This window comes from Mixophyes fleayi, chromosome 12 (assembly GCF_038048845.1).
Source record: "Mixophyes fleayi isolate aMixFle1 chromosome 12, aMixFle1.hap1, whole genome shotgun sequence".
Classification (NCBI taxonomy): Eukaryota; Metazoa; Chordata; class Amphibia; order Anura; family Limnodynastidae; genus Mixophyes; species Mixophyes fleayi.
Genome location: NC_134413.1, coordinates 78,437,800 through 78,454,073, shown reverse-complemented (window position 1 = coordinate 78,454,073; position 16,274 = coordinate 78,437,800). Strand labels below are relative to the sequence as shown.

Genomic DNA, 16,274 nt, shown 5'->3' with positions numbered 1-16,274 from the left:
TTGGACACCCACAGCCTTGGCCTGCCTTCCACGCTGCCTGCTGCTCGCTGCCGTTCCTGATCTCTGGCCCTCCTGAGAACTACAGCGACCTGTGGTAATCGGCCCCGCACACCTCTGGACACCCGCTGCCTGAAGCTCCTGCTTCTAAGTCTCCTGGCAACCACAGACGTCGCAGACTTTCTTCCAGCGACTTTGTCTCATCTCAGACTTCACAGACTTTCGCCCAGTGACTTTGTCTCATCTCCCGGGTTTGTTCTCATTCTCCTGTTTTCACCCTAGTCCATATTGTACTGTATTTATTGTTCTCGGCTTCCTTTGTAGGCCTTATTTTTATTTTTATTCCACTTGTATTTCTTTATTTATTTCTTTATTTATTATATTTTTATATTTATTTTCTCCATTCTTTATTTTTATTTTTCGCTCTCTATTTTTATTGCATTACTGTACTTATTTTTATTTTTCGCTCTGTTTTTATTGCATTTACTGTATTTATTTATCTCTATTTGCATTTCTTATTTACTTATTTACTGTATTTAATTATTTCTATTTGCTTCTCTTATTTACTGTATTTAATTATAATTTAATTATTTCTATTTGCATTTCTTAATCTATTCCAACAGCATTTTATTTCTCCCTTGGTACTCCTCTGCTCTCCGTCTATTGGCCTTTCTTGTCTCTTTGTTCCCCGCTCACGCCTCTCTGTCTCATTTAACACGGCTTGCCTTGCCTAGCCTCTTTGCCACACCTCTCCCCACCGTCATTGTCATTGTTGGCTATTACTTTATTTAACTCACTTATCTCATTTCCTCTTGTCTACCTTCTGACTCCCCCTGTCCATTGTCATTGTTGGCTATTACTTTATTTAACTCACTTATCTAAATTCCTGTTGTCTACCTTCTGACTCCCCCTGTCCTCCTCTCCCGCCCCTCTGCTTCAGACGATTCTTCGGTCCCCTCTACTTCTTCCACTCCTCCCCCACCCCACCATGCCTCCCTGTTCACTTGCCATACCCATACTCTCACCTCGCCCAACTTCACGCTCCTGTCCCCGCACTCCCCCGCGCACCGCTAGCCTTGCCAACCTTATCCCCATCTCCCCTCTCCCTTCCCTCCCTTTCTCCTGTGCCCTCTGGAATGCTAGATCCGTCCGCAACAAACTCCCCTCTATCCATGACCTCTTCTTATCTAACTCTCTTAACCTTCTTGCCATTACCGAAACCTGGCTCACTGATTCCGACACTGCCTCCCCTGCCGCTCTCTCCTATGGCGGCCTCTCCTTCACCCACTCCGCCAGACCTGGAGACCGCCCAGGCGGTGGAGTGGGCATTCTCCTATCCTCCACCTGTACTTTCAGACTCATTCCTCCTGAACCCTCCCTCTCCTTCTCCTCTTTTGAAGTCATCTCTATCCGTCTCTTCTACCCCATCCATCTCCGCGTCTCTGTCATATACCGTCCCCCTGGGCCCTCCTCCCTTTTCCTTGACAACTTTGCTGCTTGGCTTCCACACCACCTCTCCTCTGACATCCCCTCCATTATCCTTGGCGACTTCAATATCCCTATTGACAACCCCACCGACCCTGCTTCCGTCAAACTCCTTGCCCTTTCTTCCTCCCTTGGCCTCTCCCAATGGACCTCCTCTTCTACCCACTGCCTTGGTCACTCCCTTGACCTTGTCTTCTCCCACCGTTGCAGTCTGTCTGACTTCACTATCTCCCCCTTTCCACTCTCGGACCACCATCTCCTCTCATTCTCTCTCTCCTCTACTCCTGCACCCCTCCCCCCACCCAAATCTACCCGGTCCAGGCGCGATCTCGACACCCTTGATCCTGCTATTCTATCCACTTCTCTCGAAACTCTCCTCTCTCCCCTTTCCACCCTTGTCCTGCCCTAATCAGGCGGCCTCCCTCTATAACCAAACCCTCTCCGCCGCCCTTGATGCGGTTGCCCCTGCCCAGCCCATCCACCTTCGCTGCTCCAATCCCCAACCCTGGCACTCCAAACTTACCCGTTTCCTCCAAAAATGCTCTCTTACTGCCGAACGCCACTGGAGGAAATCTCGCTCCCTGGCTGATTTCCTCCACTTCAAGTTTATCCTCTTCTCCTACAGCTCTGCCCTCTCGCTCGCTAAGCAATCCTTCTTTAAATCCCTCATCTCCTCCCAGTCCTCCAACCCCCGCTGCCTCTTCGCTACCTTTAACACTCTCCTGTCTCCCCCACCTCCCCCCCTCCCTTCCTCCTTATCTGCCAATGACTTCACCTCCTTTTTCTCCTCAAAAATCGCGGCCATCAGACTTGAAATCTCCTCCTCCACCCACTCTTCCGCCACCCCCCCTCTCGCCCTTCCGCCCCCCTCCACTCTTCCCCCCTCTCCCCCCAGCCACCAACTACTTCTCTCCTTCCGCCCCACCTCGGGTGAGGAAGTCCACTCTCTCATTTCTTCTTCCCCCCCCTTCTACCTGCCCCCAGGACCCCATCCCTTCTCACCTTCTTCGCTCCCTTCCGCCTCCACCTGCTCCCACCTCGCTCACCTCTTTAATCTGTCCCTCTCCACCGGCATCTTCCCCTCCGCCTTTAAACATGCTCTCGTCTCACCCATTCTCAAGAAACCCAATCTTGACCCCACCTCACTCTCTAATTACCGCCCCATTTCCCTTCTCCCATTTGCCTCCAAAATACTCGAGAGACTTGTCTGCAACCGTCTCTCCACCTACCTCTTTGAACACTCCCTCCTTGACCCTCTCCAATCAGGCTTCCGCCCCCTCCATTCCACTGAAACTGCCCTGGCTCAAGTTACGAACGATCTCCTCTCGGCTAAAGCCATGGGCCACTACTCCCTCCTGATTCTCCTCGACCTCTCAGCGGCCTTTGACACCGTTGACCACCCCCTCCTGCTTCACACCCTTCAGTCCATTGGCCTCTCCGGTACCGTCCTCTCCTGGTTCACCTCTTACCTTGCCGACCGTTCCTTCTCTGTTTCCACCTCTGATTCTCTCTCCCCTTCTTCCTCCCTTCCAGTCGGGGTCCCTCAGGGCTCTGTCCTTGGACCCTTACTATTCTCACTATACACCTCTTCTCTGGGTGCACTCATCAGCTCCTTCGGCCTCAAGTACCACCTTTATGCTGATGACACTCAACTCTACCTTTCCTCTCCTGATCTCTCTCCCTCCCTTCTTTCCAGGGTATCCGCATGCCTCTCTGCCATCTCCTCCTGGATGTCCTCTAGATTTCTTAAACTCAATCTTGCTAAAACTGAACTCATTGTCTTTCCTCCCTCTCGTACCTCCTTCCCCTCTGACCTCTCCATCACTGTTGACAACTCATCTATCTCCCCTGTTCCCCAACTCCGCTGCCTAGGTGTCATCCTCGACTCCTCTCTCTCCTTTGCCCCTCACATTAAATCTCTCGCCAAATCCTGCTGTTTCCAGCTTCGCAACATTGCCCGCATTCGGCCCTTCCTCTCCCAGGATGCCACCAAATCTCTCGTCCACTCTCTGATTATCTCCCGCTTGGACTACTGCAACCTTCTCCTTATCGGCCTCCCCCTCTCTCATCTCGCTCCCCTTAGATCTGTACTTAACGCCGCTGCTAGGCTTATTTTCCTCTCTCGCCGTTCCACCTCTGTCTCCCCACTCTACCAAGCCCTTCACTGGCTCCCCTTCCTCTACAGAATCCTTTTCAAGCTCCTCACTCTGACTTACAAGGTCCTTGCCAACTCCACTGCTCCCTACATCTCTAACCTAATCTCTATTCACACTCCCTCCCGCCCACTGCGATCGTCCAACGATCGTCGCCTCTCTTCCCCTCTGATTACCTCCTCTCACGCACGTATCCAAGACTTCTCCCGCGCCGCTCCCCTCCATTGGAACAAGCTCCCCCGCTCCATCAGAACTTCCCCTAATCTGTCCTCTTTCAAACGAACATTAAAAACCCACCTTTTCCTTAAAGCCTTCCAGTCTCATGCCTAAACTCCCACCGGTCGGCTACCTCTCTTTCTCATCCCTTCTTCCCTTCTCCCCCTTCCTCGACTCCATCTCCGTCTCATCCATGTGCCTGTCTGTCTTCCCCTCCCTTTAGATTGTACGCTCCTTTGAGCAGGGCTCTCCTACCTCCTGTTTCCATCACTTTTAACTGCGCTCTCCAGCTACTCAGTTCACCTCCTCTCCAACCCTCTGCCCTTTGTCTCCTCTCGCTTCTCTCCGCTCCCCTCAGTGACTCTTTACTTGTCATCCGTGCCCACCCTCTTGGGCCATAGTTACCTGCCTATACTCACTTTTCCCCTCCCTCCCTCTTTCATGCTGTGCCTGAGCCCCCAGAGTTATAGTGCTTACTGTTACTTGTACTGTGCTGCTTCACCTTGTACTGTGCCATTGTTTGTCCTTGTACGGCGCTACGGATACTTTGTGGCGCCCTATAAATAAAAATTAATAATAATAATAATAATAATAATGATGTATCTGCATTTTGTGTTCTGACCAATTTGCTGTGTGTTTAGTATCTGCCGATATATATATATATATATATATATATGCTTCATTCTATTGTACCATCAGCCAATACATTACTTTGCAGCAGTAATGTATTTGCAGCATTACTCCAGTGTTCTTATTATTCCTACCGATGCTTGTGAGCTGAGAACTGTTAATCCTGTGAATATCATCATCCTTATTACTCATTGTGTGTTGCCTCCACCACCCTCTGCTAATACTTGCCTAGGAGACCACGACCTGCGGAATAGGAGCAGCGGAGTCCATATTCCCTTGCGGGGATCCCTGGTGTATACCTCCTACCCGTTAGACTCTGCACTCCTGGGCAAGTTCTATCTAACAGAGGCAAGGGATCTTCAAAATCATTCAGAGTCGTGACACCCAGGGAATAGGTGAACCAAGAGCACAGCAGGGTACAGTACAGCACATACAACAACAACAACGACCAGCAAGGTATACTGGGAGTGGCAGGTATAAATAGAGAGACAATCAGGTGCTGGTGATTAATTAGTGCTAAAAGGTTTTTCTGTTTCTTCCTAGTAGTAGGAAGAAACAGGCACAATAGCAGCAACCCTAGTGGATAAGAAGTATTGTGGCAGAAACATTCAATAAACACAAACATAAAGTCCAATAAATCCCAGAGGCAGGAGCTGCAAGATGAAGCCGCATCCTGACGATGCTGCAGAGGAAGCAGGGCAGATCTTGACACTTATATTTACCCAGTATATACGAATACCGTCCTTGAGTTTCAAATTCTGTGTGGAACCATTCCATTATTCACCAGGGTAATCGATCTCAAGGAAAGAAATTAATATATTAATATAATTATAATAAAAATATATAATAGACATATATATATATATATATATATATATATATATATATATATATATATATATATATATATAAAATGTACAAAAAGGTCATTTATAAAACAGTAAATAAGGCAGGCCTGCAGCACAAGTTCACTTTTGGTATTGGGATGTCATGTCCTATTTATATGTTTTTAAATCTATTTTAGTCGGTCTGCTGGGGCACTGGGCCACCATGAAATGGGCACTGAATTGGTATATTATGCGAGATCACTGTTCAGGGTTCTGTTCTGGGTCTAGTGTGTGTAAATGTAAATAGTAATGGTAGGAACAGTAAAGTATACAGTATATAGTGTATATTCAAGTAGAAGTGGTACATTTTGCAATCTTTGTTTTAGGGTGCCAGACAAGCCCGTCATTCCATTGCAGACAACGTAAGTAAAGAAGGCAATCTGTAGTACAAGTACAATAGGGGATAAGGAAGACAGACATGCAAAGTCTATTTTGATCTAATAAAAACTAATTCTAATAAAATGTAAAAAAAGATAAAAATGACATATATTACATATCAAAATAAATGGAAAAAATGAAAGTAACATATGCAAGGGATGCACGACTTGCTTGGAAATAATCATCATAATCTATCTCTTATAACGATAAAAATATATATATATATATAAAAACAACATAAAATTTACTCGAACACATAAAAAAAGTTCTTGCTATTTAATCGTCGAGTAGCAAACAGTGTACATACTAAAGTGCGTTTGGTCTAGAATCTATAAACTAGCCTGGTCATTACAGTGTTAATGGTTATTTGTATCTACTAGTAACTGCACGCAATATGTGATTGTTAATGTATGTCATACCTCCAGACATAGGAGCATATTAAAGATGTTACTATACACTTGCTAACTCTCTAGTCTTCCTAGGACCTCTCATTGTTTAATTGCATCCACACCTTCCCTTGCCCTATTTATACCACACCAACTCCAGGCCTGCGTTACTTAAGAACATTAAGACAGAACATACTATATAAAACAATCACAGTGCAGATATAAATCTATAAAATAAAATATTTTACTTACACAACAATGTTACAACATATATTTTCAGTTACATATTCTTACACATAGTACATATAATGTATAACAGTTCAACGTAGATATTATCTTTCGTTACTGATCTCTTCCCAATGGTCTCCTATCTTTTTGTGTATACTTTTATTCCATGTCTCTATATTAAAGCTCCTACATTCCCATCTATCCAGATATCAGCCCCATATGAGTATATAACAGTCATTACCATTCATCTATTTACATATCATTATCTCAGCATTCCCAGATATCTATATCAATATAGCATTATAATTCCCATGTTCTCATTTTACAATTCCCAGTATAATCTACTGCATTATCCTTCAGATATGTGTATGTCCTCCATCACTGCTAGGTTATTATGTAACATATCTGTCGATAGGTGAACTCTTACGATTCCTGTATGTGTTCCTCATTCTGCTTCCATTATCTGCATGCTGTTGGGGGAGGGGATGGGAGGAACGAGAGAGACTTGATGTTGTCTGCTCCTGGAAAAATAAAACATAGACAAAGTATTTTGTTTGTATTCAGGTGTGTGTGTGTTGGCCGAGCCTTTGTTTAGGAAATAATGACTTTAAATACGTAAATTGTAAGGGGGTGTGTCTTAGCTGCAGGATCAAGTAGAGGTAAAGCAATGGAGGTGAACTTATTAATGCATTGACTGCATTCAGTGACTAGCCGTGTATGGACAGTTATTTTTTGGGACGTCTGTAGCTCCTTATGAATTGCTTTTTAAGAAATCCAGGTTGTTACTAAGAAATCCAGAATACTATCTTGCTCATTTGTACATTGATTATTTGTACATTGTCCTCATATCTGATGTTCAAGAAAAAATAATTTGTTTCTGCTTATATGAGTTGCATTTGTTGTGGCCATATTGGTAGCAGAATAAAAATGAAGACACGGTGCGGTAATTTTATTAGTGAAATCTTTACGGACAAGTAGGTTGTTTTTGCCTAAACTTATGCACGTCTCAATTGCTGAATAAATCTCATGTTAACCCTTCTATCCATCACCTCCCCTTCCTTGCCTGTCATCTCCATTTTCTCCCAGTTGGTCCTACTGTCACTCACCACCCCTCCCTCTAGAATGTAAGCTCTTGCGGGTAGGGACCTCTCTACCTATTGTCCCACATCCATCTACTGTCTGACACCCTTGTACTTCCCGTCATGTTTTTTGCTGCACTATGTGTGAACCCCCATAGTATTACTCACACCCATCTGTGCTACTTATGTGTATTCATCATCATCATTTATATAGCGCCACTAATTTAGCAGCGCTGTACAGAGAACTCACTCACATGAGTCCTTGCCCCATTGGGGCTTACAGTCTAAATTCCCTAATACACAAACACAGACAGACACACAGACTAGTGTCAATTTGTTAGCAGTCAATTAACCTACTAGTATGTTTTTTGAGTATGGGAGGAAACCGGAGCACCCGGTGGAAACTCACGCAAACACGGGGAGCACATACAAACTCCTCACAGATAGTCAGGAATTGAACTCATGACCCCAGTGGTGTAAGGCAGAAGTGCTAACCACTAAGCCACCGTGCTGCCCATTACCTCCTCTGTTTGTTACTTGCTTTTGTATCCGGAGCTACGGAATCTGTGGCGTCTTTATAAATAAATAATAATAATAATGTTTCTCGCAGGCATATGCCAGCCGGACTGGTCCCACAGTGGGCTACCTTAGACTTGGTCTCTGGGCCACCTGCAATTTGTTCTTTTAAAAGGTTCCTAAAAGGCTGCTGAGCCGAGTTTTGTCCCTCCAGGCTAAAATTTGCCATCCACCCCCTGGTTATGTGATATCTAAAGTAAGTATCATATAATTTGTGGATATGGAAGTCCCTTATTGAAATGTTGCGATGAAAACCATGGACAGAAAGAATGGTATTTTTATCAGTCTCCTTCCTGTAAATAGATGCAACCTACTGCCGCTCGATGTGAGTAACCTTAAAATCCTATAAATTAACAATATGCTTACTATAGGACAATGTAAATTGTATAGTATTGTTAAGACCATTGAGTATATCTAGAAAAGCATCACCACCTTCAGTCCAAATAAAAATAAATGTATGTATCTAACCTAAGATACTTTTAAAAAAACACATGACCATGACAAATATGCCATTATTCATAATTAAACATAAAGATTCACATACAAAGGGGCAATATTAGACCCCATCGCCGTTCCCTTAGTTGGACATAAAAAGAATGTTCAAACAAAAAATAATTTTTATGTAATACCACCTCCGCAAGAGTTAGGAAAAAAGGAAAAAAGTGGATGGACTTTTATAGTAATGGTTTGAAGTGTTACAATCTTTCATGGATCACATCACTTCACCATAGGGAACGTCAAGTGTGTCTATTCGGTGGGTCAAATAAGAAGTTCTGCACCATGGGAAGAATATAAAAGAGGTATAACTAGAAATATTTCAGTAGGAAAATCAGCAGATTCATCTTGTATACAACCATTATTAGCCCCAAGCTACATGATGTTATCTTGCTTATAACTATCAGTAGCTTCCAACATCAGCTGCTTATAACCTGTAATATCAAGTTTTCTTCTGCTTATGGCAGCTGGGTGTAAGTGTATCTCATGTATGCTTGACAGAAACCTGGTTTATACGTGACTGGTGAGGAGCAGGATGCATCATGAGATCTGGACTATTTTTACATGCAGCATATTAAAGTTTATTTTTTTATGCATATACATCCCAAACAGCATCAGTCCTTATGTGTGTCAAAAAACTATAAAAATATTTTTGGCATTTACTAGAAGACACTGTCTTGATTGACCAATCTTGCAATAAATACTAGAGTATGTATTTGGTGATGGTGGATCAAATAATAATTCTTCAATAGACAAATTAAATACTACTACTTCTATATCACCTGCAGGCACATGGACTGTGTGACCACACTGCACTCACTGTGTAACATTACCATCCAATCACACACTAACCTGCTACATAGACTGTGTGACTGCGTTCACTCTGTGACATCATCATCCAATCACACACTAACCTGCTACATAGACTGTGTGACTGCCCTCACTATGTGACATTACCATCCAATCACACACTAACCTGCTACATAGACTGTGTGACTGCGTTCACTCTGTGACATCATCATCCAATCACACACTAACCTGCTACATAGACTGTGCGACTGAGCTCACTCTGTGACATCATCATCCAATCACACACTAACCTGCTACATAGACTGTGTGACTGCCCTCACTATGTGACATCACCATCCAATCACACAATAACCTGCTACATAGACTGTGTGACTGCGCTCACTGTGTGACATCACCATCCAATCACACACTAACCTGCTACATAGACTGTGTGACTGCGCTCACTGTGTGACATCACCATCCAATCACACACTAACCTGCTACATAGACTGTGTGACTGCGCTCACTGTGTGACATCACCATCCAATCACACACTAACCTGCTGCATAGACTGTGTGACTGCGCTGTGACATCACCATCCAATCACACATTAACCTGCTACATAGACTGTGTGACTGCGCTGTGACATCACCATCCAATCACACACTAACCTGCTACATAGACTGTGTGACTGCGCTCACTGTGTGACATCACCATCCAATCACACACTAACCTGCTACATAGACTGTGTGACTGCGCTGTGACATCACCATCCAATCACACACTAACCTGCTACATAGACTGTGTGACTGCGCTCACTGTGTGACATCACCATCCAATCACACACTAACCTGCTACATAGACTGTGTGACTGCGCTGTGACATCACCATCCAGTCACACACTAACCTGCTACATAGACTGTGTGACTGCGCTGTGACATCACCATCCAGTCACACACTAACCTGCTGCATAGACTGTGTGACTGCGCTGTGACATCACCATCCAATCACACACTAACCTGCTACATAGACTGTGTGACTGCGCTCACTGTGTGACATCACCATCCAATCACACACTATCCTGCTACATAGACTGTGTGACTGCGCTCACTGTGTGACATCACCATCCAATCACACACTAACCTGCTACATAGACTGTGTGACTGTGCTCACTGTGTGACATCACCATTCAATCACACACTAACCTGCTACATAGACTGTGTGACTGCGCTCACTGTGTGACATCACCATCCAATCACACACTAACCTGCTACATAGACTGTGTGACTGCGCTGTGACATCACCATCCAATCACATACTAACCTGCTACATAGACTGTGTGACTGCGCTCACTGTGTGACATCACCATCCAATCACACACTAACCTGCTACATAGACTGTGTGACTGCGCTGTGACATCACCATCCAATCACACACTAACCTGCTACATAGACTGTGTGACTGCGCTGTGACATCACCATCCAATCACACACTAACCTGCTACATAGACTGTGTGACTGCGCTCACTGTGTGACATCACCATCCAATCACACACTAACCTGCTACATAGACTGTGTGACTGCGCTGTGACATCACCATTGAATCACACACTAACCTGCTACATAGACTGTGTGATTGCGCTCACTGTGTGACATCACCATCCAATCACACACTAACCTGCTACATAGACTGTGTGACTGCGCTCACTGTGTGACATCACCATCCAATCACACACTAACCTGCTACATAGACTGTGTGACTGCGCTGTGACATCACCATCCAATCACACACTAACCTGCTACATAGACTGTGTGACTGCGCTGTGACATCACCATCCAATCACACACTAACCTGCTACATAGACTGTGTGACTGCGCTGTGACATCACCATCCAATCACACACTAACCTGCTACATAGACTGTGTGACTGCGCTCACTGTGTGACATCACCATCCTATCACACACTAACCTGCTACATAGACTGTGTGACTGCGCTGTGACATCACCATCCAATCACACACTAACCTGCTACATAGACTGTGTGACTGCACTCACTGTGACATCACCATCCAATCACACACTAACCTGCTACATAGACTGTGTGACTGCGCTCACTGTGTGACATCACCATCCAATCACACACTAACCTGCTACATAGACTGTGTGACTGCGCTCACTGTGTGACATCACCATCCAATCACACACTAACCTGCTACATAGACTGTGTGACTGCGCTGTGACATCACCATCCAATCACACACTAACCTGCTACATAGACTGTGTGACTGCGCTCACTGTGTGACATCACCATCCAATCACACACTAACCTGCTACATAGACTGTGTGACTGCACTCACTGTGTGACATCACCATCCAATCACGCACTAACCTGCTACATAGACTGTGTGACTGCGCTCACTATGTGACATCACCATCCAATCACACACTAACCTGCTACATAGACTGTGTGACTGCACTCACTGTGTGACATCACCATCCAATCACGCACTAACCTGCTACATAGACTGTGTGACTGCGCTCACTGTGTGACATCACCATCCAATCACGCACTAACCTGCTACATAGATTGTGTGACTGCGCTCACTATGTGACATCACCATCCAATCACACACTAACCTGCTACATAGACTGTGTGACTGCACTCACTATGTGACATCACCATCCAATCACACACTAACCTGCTACATAGACTGTGTGACTGCGCTGTGACATCACCATCCAATCACACACTAACCTGCTACATAGACTGTGTGACTGCACTCACTGTGTGACATCACCATCCAATCACACACTAACCTGCTACATAGACTGTGTGACTGCACTCACTGTGTGACATCACCATCCAATCACACACTAACCTGCTACATAGACTGTGTGACTGCACTCACTGTGTGACATCACCATCCAATCAAACACTAACCTGCTACATAGACTGTGTGACTGCGCTCACTGTGTGACATCACCATCCAATCACACACTAACCTGCTACATAGACTGTGTGACTGCGCTGTGACATCACCATCCAATCACACACTAACCTGCTACATAGACTGTGTGACTGCGCTCACTGTGTGACATCACCATCCAATCACACACTAACCTGCTACATAGACTGTGTGACTGCGCTGTGACATCACCATCCAGTCACACACTAACCTGCTACATAGACTGTGTGACTGCGCTGTGACATCACCATCCAGTCACACACTAACCTGCTGCATAGACTGTGTGACTGCGCTGTGACATCACCATCCAATCACACACTAACCTGCTACATAGACTGTGTGACTGCGCTCACTGTGTGACATCACCATCCAATCACACACTATCCTGCTACATAGACTGTGTGACTGCGCTCACTGTGTGACATCACCATCCAATCACACACTAACCTGCTACATAGACTGTGTGACTGTGCTCACTGTGTGACATCACCATTCAATCACACACTAACCTGCTACATAGACTGTGTGACTGCGCTCACTGTGTGACATCACCATCCAATCACACACTAACCTGCTACATAGACTGTGTGACTGCGCTGTGACATCACCATCCAATCACATACTAACCTGCTACATAGACTGTGTGACTGCGCTCACTGTGTGACATCACCATCCAATCACACACTAACCTGCTACATAGACTGTGTGACTGCGCTGTGACATCACCATCCAATCACACACTAACCTGCTACATAGACTGTGTGACTGCGCTGTGACATCACCATCCAATCACACACTAACCTGCTACATAGACTGTGTGACTGCGCTCACTGTGTGACATCACCATCCAATCACACACTAACCTGCTACATAGACTGTGTGACTGCGCTGTGACATCACCATCCAATCACACACTAACCTGCTACATAGACTGTGTGATTGCGCTCACTGTGTGACATCACCATCCAATCACACACTAACCTGCTACATAGACTGTGTGACTGCGCTCACTGTGTGACATCACCATCCAATCACACACTAACCTGCTACATAGACTGTGTGACTGCGCTGTGACATCACCATCCAATCACACACTAACCTGCTACATAGACTGTGTGACTGCGCTGTGACATCACCATCCAATCACACACTAACCTGCTACATAGACTGTGTGACTGCGCTGTGACATCACCATCCAATCACACACTAACCTGCTACATAGACTGTGTGACTGCGCTCACTGTGTGACATCACCATCCTATCACACACTAACCTGCTACATAGACTGTGTGACTGCGCTGTGACATCACCATCCAATCACACACTAACCTGCTACATAGACTGTGTGACTGCACTCACTGTGACATCACCATCCAATCACACACTAACCTGCTACATAGACTGTGTGACTGCGCTCACTGTGAGACATCACCATCCAATCACACACTAACCTGCTACATAGACTGTGTGACTGCCCTCACTGTGTGACATCACCATCCAATCACACACTAACCTGCTACATAGACTGTGTGACTGCACTCACTGTGTGACATCACCATCCAATCACACACTAACCTGCTACATAGACTGTGTGACTGCGCTCACTGTGTGACATCACCATCCAATCACACACTAACCTGCTACATAGACTGTGTGACTGCGCTCACTGTGTGACATCACCATCCAATCACACACTAACCTGCTACATAGACTGTGTGACTGCGCTGTGACATCACCATCCAATCACACACTAACCTGCTACATAGACTGTGTGACTGCGCTCACTGTGTGACATCACCATCCAATCACACACTAACCTGCTACATAGACTGTGTGACTGCACTCACTGTGTGACATCACCATCCAATCACGCACTAACCTGCTACATAGACTGTGTGACTGCGCTCACTATGTGACATCACCATCCAATCACACACTAACCTGCTACATAGACTGTGTGACTGCACTCACTGTGTGACATCACCATCCAATCACGCACTAACCTGCTACATAGACTGTGTGACTGCACTCACTGTGTGACATCACCATCCAATCACGCACTAACCTGCTACATAGATTGTGTGACTGCGCTCACTATGTGACATCACCATCCAATCACACACTAACCTGCTACATAGACTGTGTGACTGCACTCACTATGTGACATCACCATCCAATCACACACTAACCTGCTACATAGACTGTGTGACTGCGCTGTGACATCACCATCCAATCACACACTAACCTGCTACATAGACTGTGTGACTGCACTCACTGTGTGACATCACCATCCAATCACACACTAACCTGCTACATAGACTGTGTGACTGCACTCACTGTGTGACATCACCATCCAATCACACACTAACCTGCTACATAGACTGTGTGACTGCACTCACTGTGTGACATCACCATCCAATCAAACACTAACCTGCTACATAGACTGTGTGACTGCGCTCACTGTGTGACATCACCATCCAATCACACACTAACCTGCTACATAGACTGTGTGACTGCGCTGTGACATCACCATCCAATCACACACTAACCTGCTACATAGACTGTGTGACTGCGCTCACTGTGTGACATCACCATCCAATCACACACTAACCTGCTACATAGACTGTGTGACTGCGCTCACTGTGTGACATCACCATCCAATCACACACTAACCTGCTACATAGACTGTGTGACTGAGCTGTGACATCACCATCCAATCACACACTAACCTGCTACATAGACTGTGTGACTGCGCTGTGACATTACCATCCAATCACACACTAACCTGCTACATAGACTGTGTGACTGCGCTCACTGTGTGACATCACCATCCAATCACACAATAACCTGCTACATAGACTGTGTGACTGCGCTCACTGTGTGACATCACCATCCAATCACACACTAACCTGCTACATAGACTGTGTGACTGCGCTCACTGTGTGACATCACCACCCAATCACACACTAACCTGCTACATAGACTGTGTGACTGCGCTGTGACATCACCATCCAATCACACACTAACCTGCTACATAGACTGTGTGACTGCGCTCACTGTGTGACATCATCATCCAATCACACACTAACCTGCTACATAGACCGTGTGACTGCGCTCACTGTGTGACATCGCCATCCAATCACACACTAACCTGCTACATAGACTGTGTGACTGCGCTCATTGTGTGACATCACCATCCAATCACACACTAACCTGCTACATAGACTGTGTGACTGTGGTCACTGTGTGACATCACCATCCAATCACACACTAACCTGCTACATAGACTGTGTGACTGCGCTCACTGTGTGACATCACCATCCAATCACACACTAACCTGCTACATAGACTGTGTGACTGCGCTCACTGTGTGACATCACCATCCAGTCACACACTAACCTGCTACATAGACTGTCTGACTGCGCTGTGACATCACCATCCAATCACACACTAACCTGCTACATAGACTGTGTGACTGCACTCACTGTGTGACATCACCATCCAATCACACACTAACCTGCTACATAGACTGTGTGACTGCGCTGTGACATCACCATCCAATCACACACTAACCTGCTACATAGACTGTGTGACTGCACTGTGACATCACCATCCAATCACACACTAACCTGCTACATAGACTGTGTGACTGCACTGTGACATCACCATCCAATCACACACTAACCTGCTACATAGACTGTGTGACTGCGCTCACTGTGTGACATCACCATCCAATCACACACTAACCTGCTACATAGACTGTGTGACTGCGCTGTGACATCACCATCCAATCACACACTAACCTGCTACATAGACTGTGTGACTGCGCTGTGACATCACCATCCAATCACACACTAACCTGCTACATAGACTGTGTGACTGCGCTGTGACATCACCATCCAATCACACACTAACCTGCTACATAGACTGTGTGACTGCGCTCACTGTGTGACATCACCATCCAATCACACACTAACCTGCTACATAGACTGTGTGACTGCGCTCACTG

General features: G+C 45.6%; 1 protein-coding gene across 2 annotated transcripts in view; it reads right to left on the bottom strand.

Moving 5' to 3' along the window:
• Positions 1-16,274, bottom strand: part of LOC142108566 (NACHT, LRR and PYD domains-containing protein 12-like) — a 154,417-nt gene that overhangs the window by 134,209 nt on the left and 3,934 nt on the right. For both annotated transcript variants that reach the window (XM_075192331.1, XM_075192332.1), the window contains exons 2-3: positions 6,788-6,881; positions 5,204-5,278 (exon numbers count right to left, since the gene is read on the bottom strand). In XM_075192331.1, coding sequence (XP_075048432.1) covers positions 5,204-5,258 — 55 coding nt within the window. In that variant the 5' untranslated portion in view covers positions 5,259-5,278; positions 6,788-6,881. The remainder of the gene's footprint in view (positions 1-5,203; positions 5,279-6,787; positions 6,882-16,274) is intronic.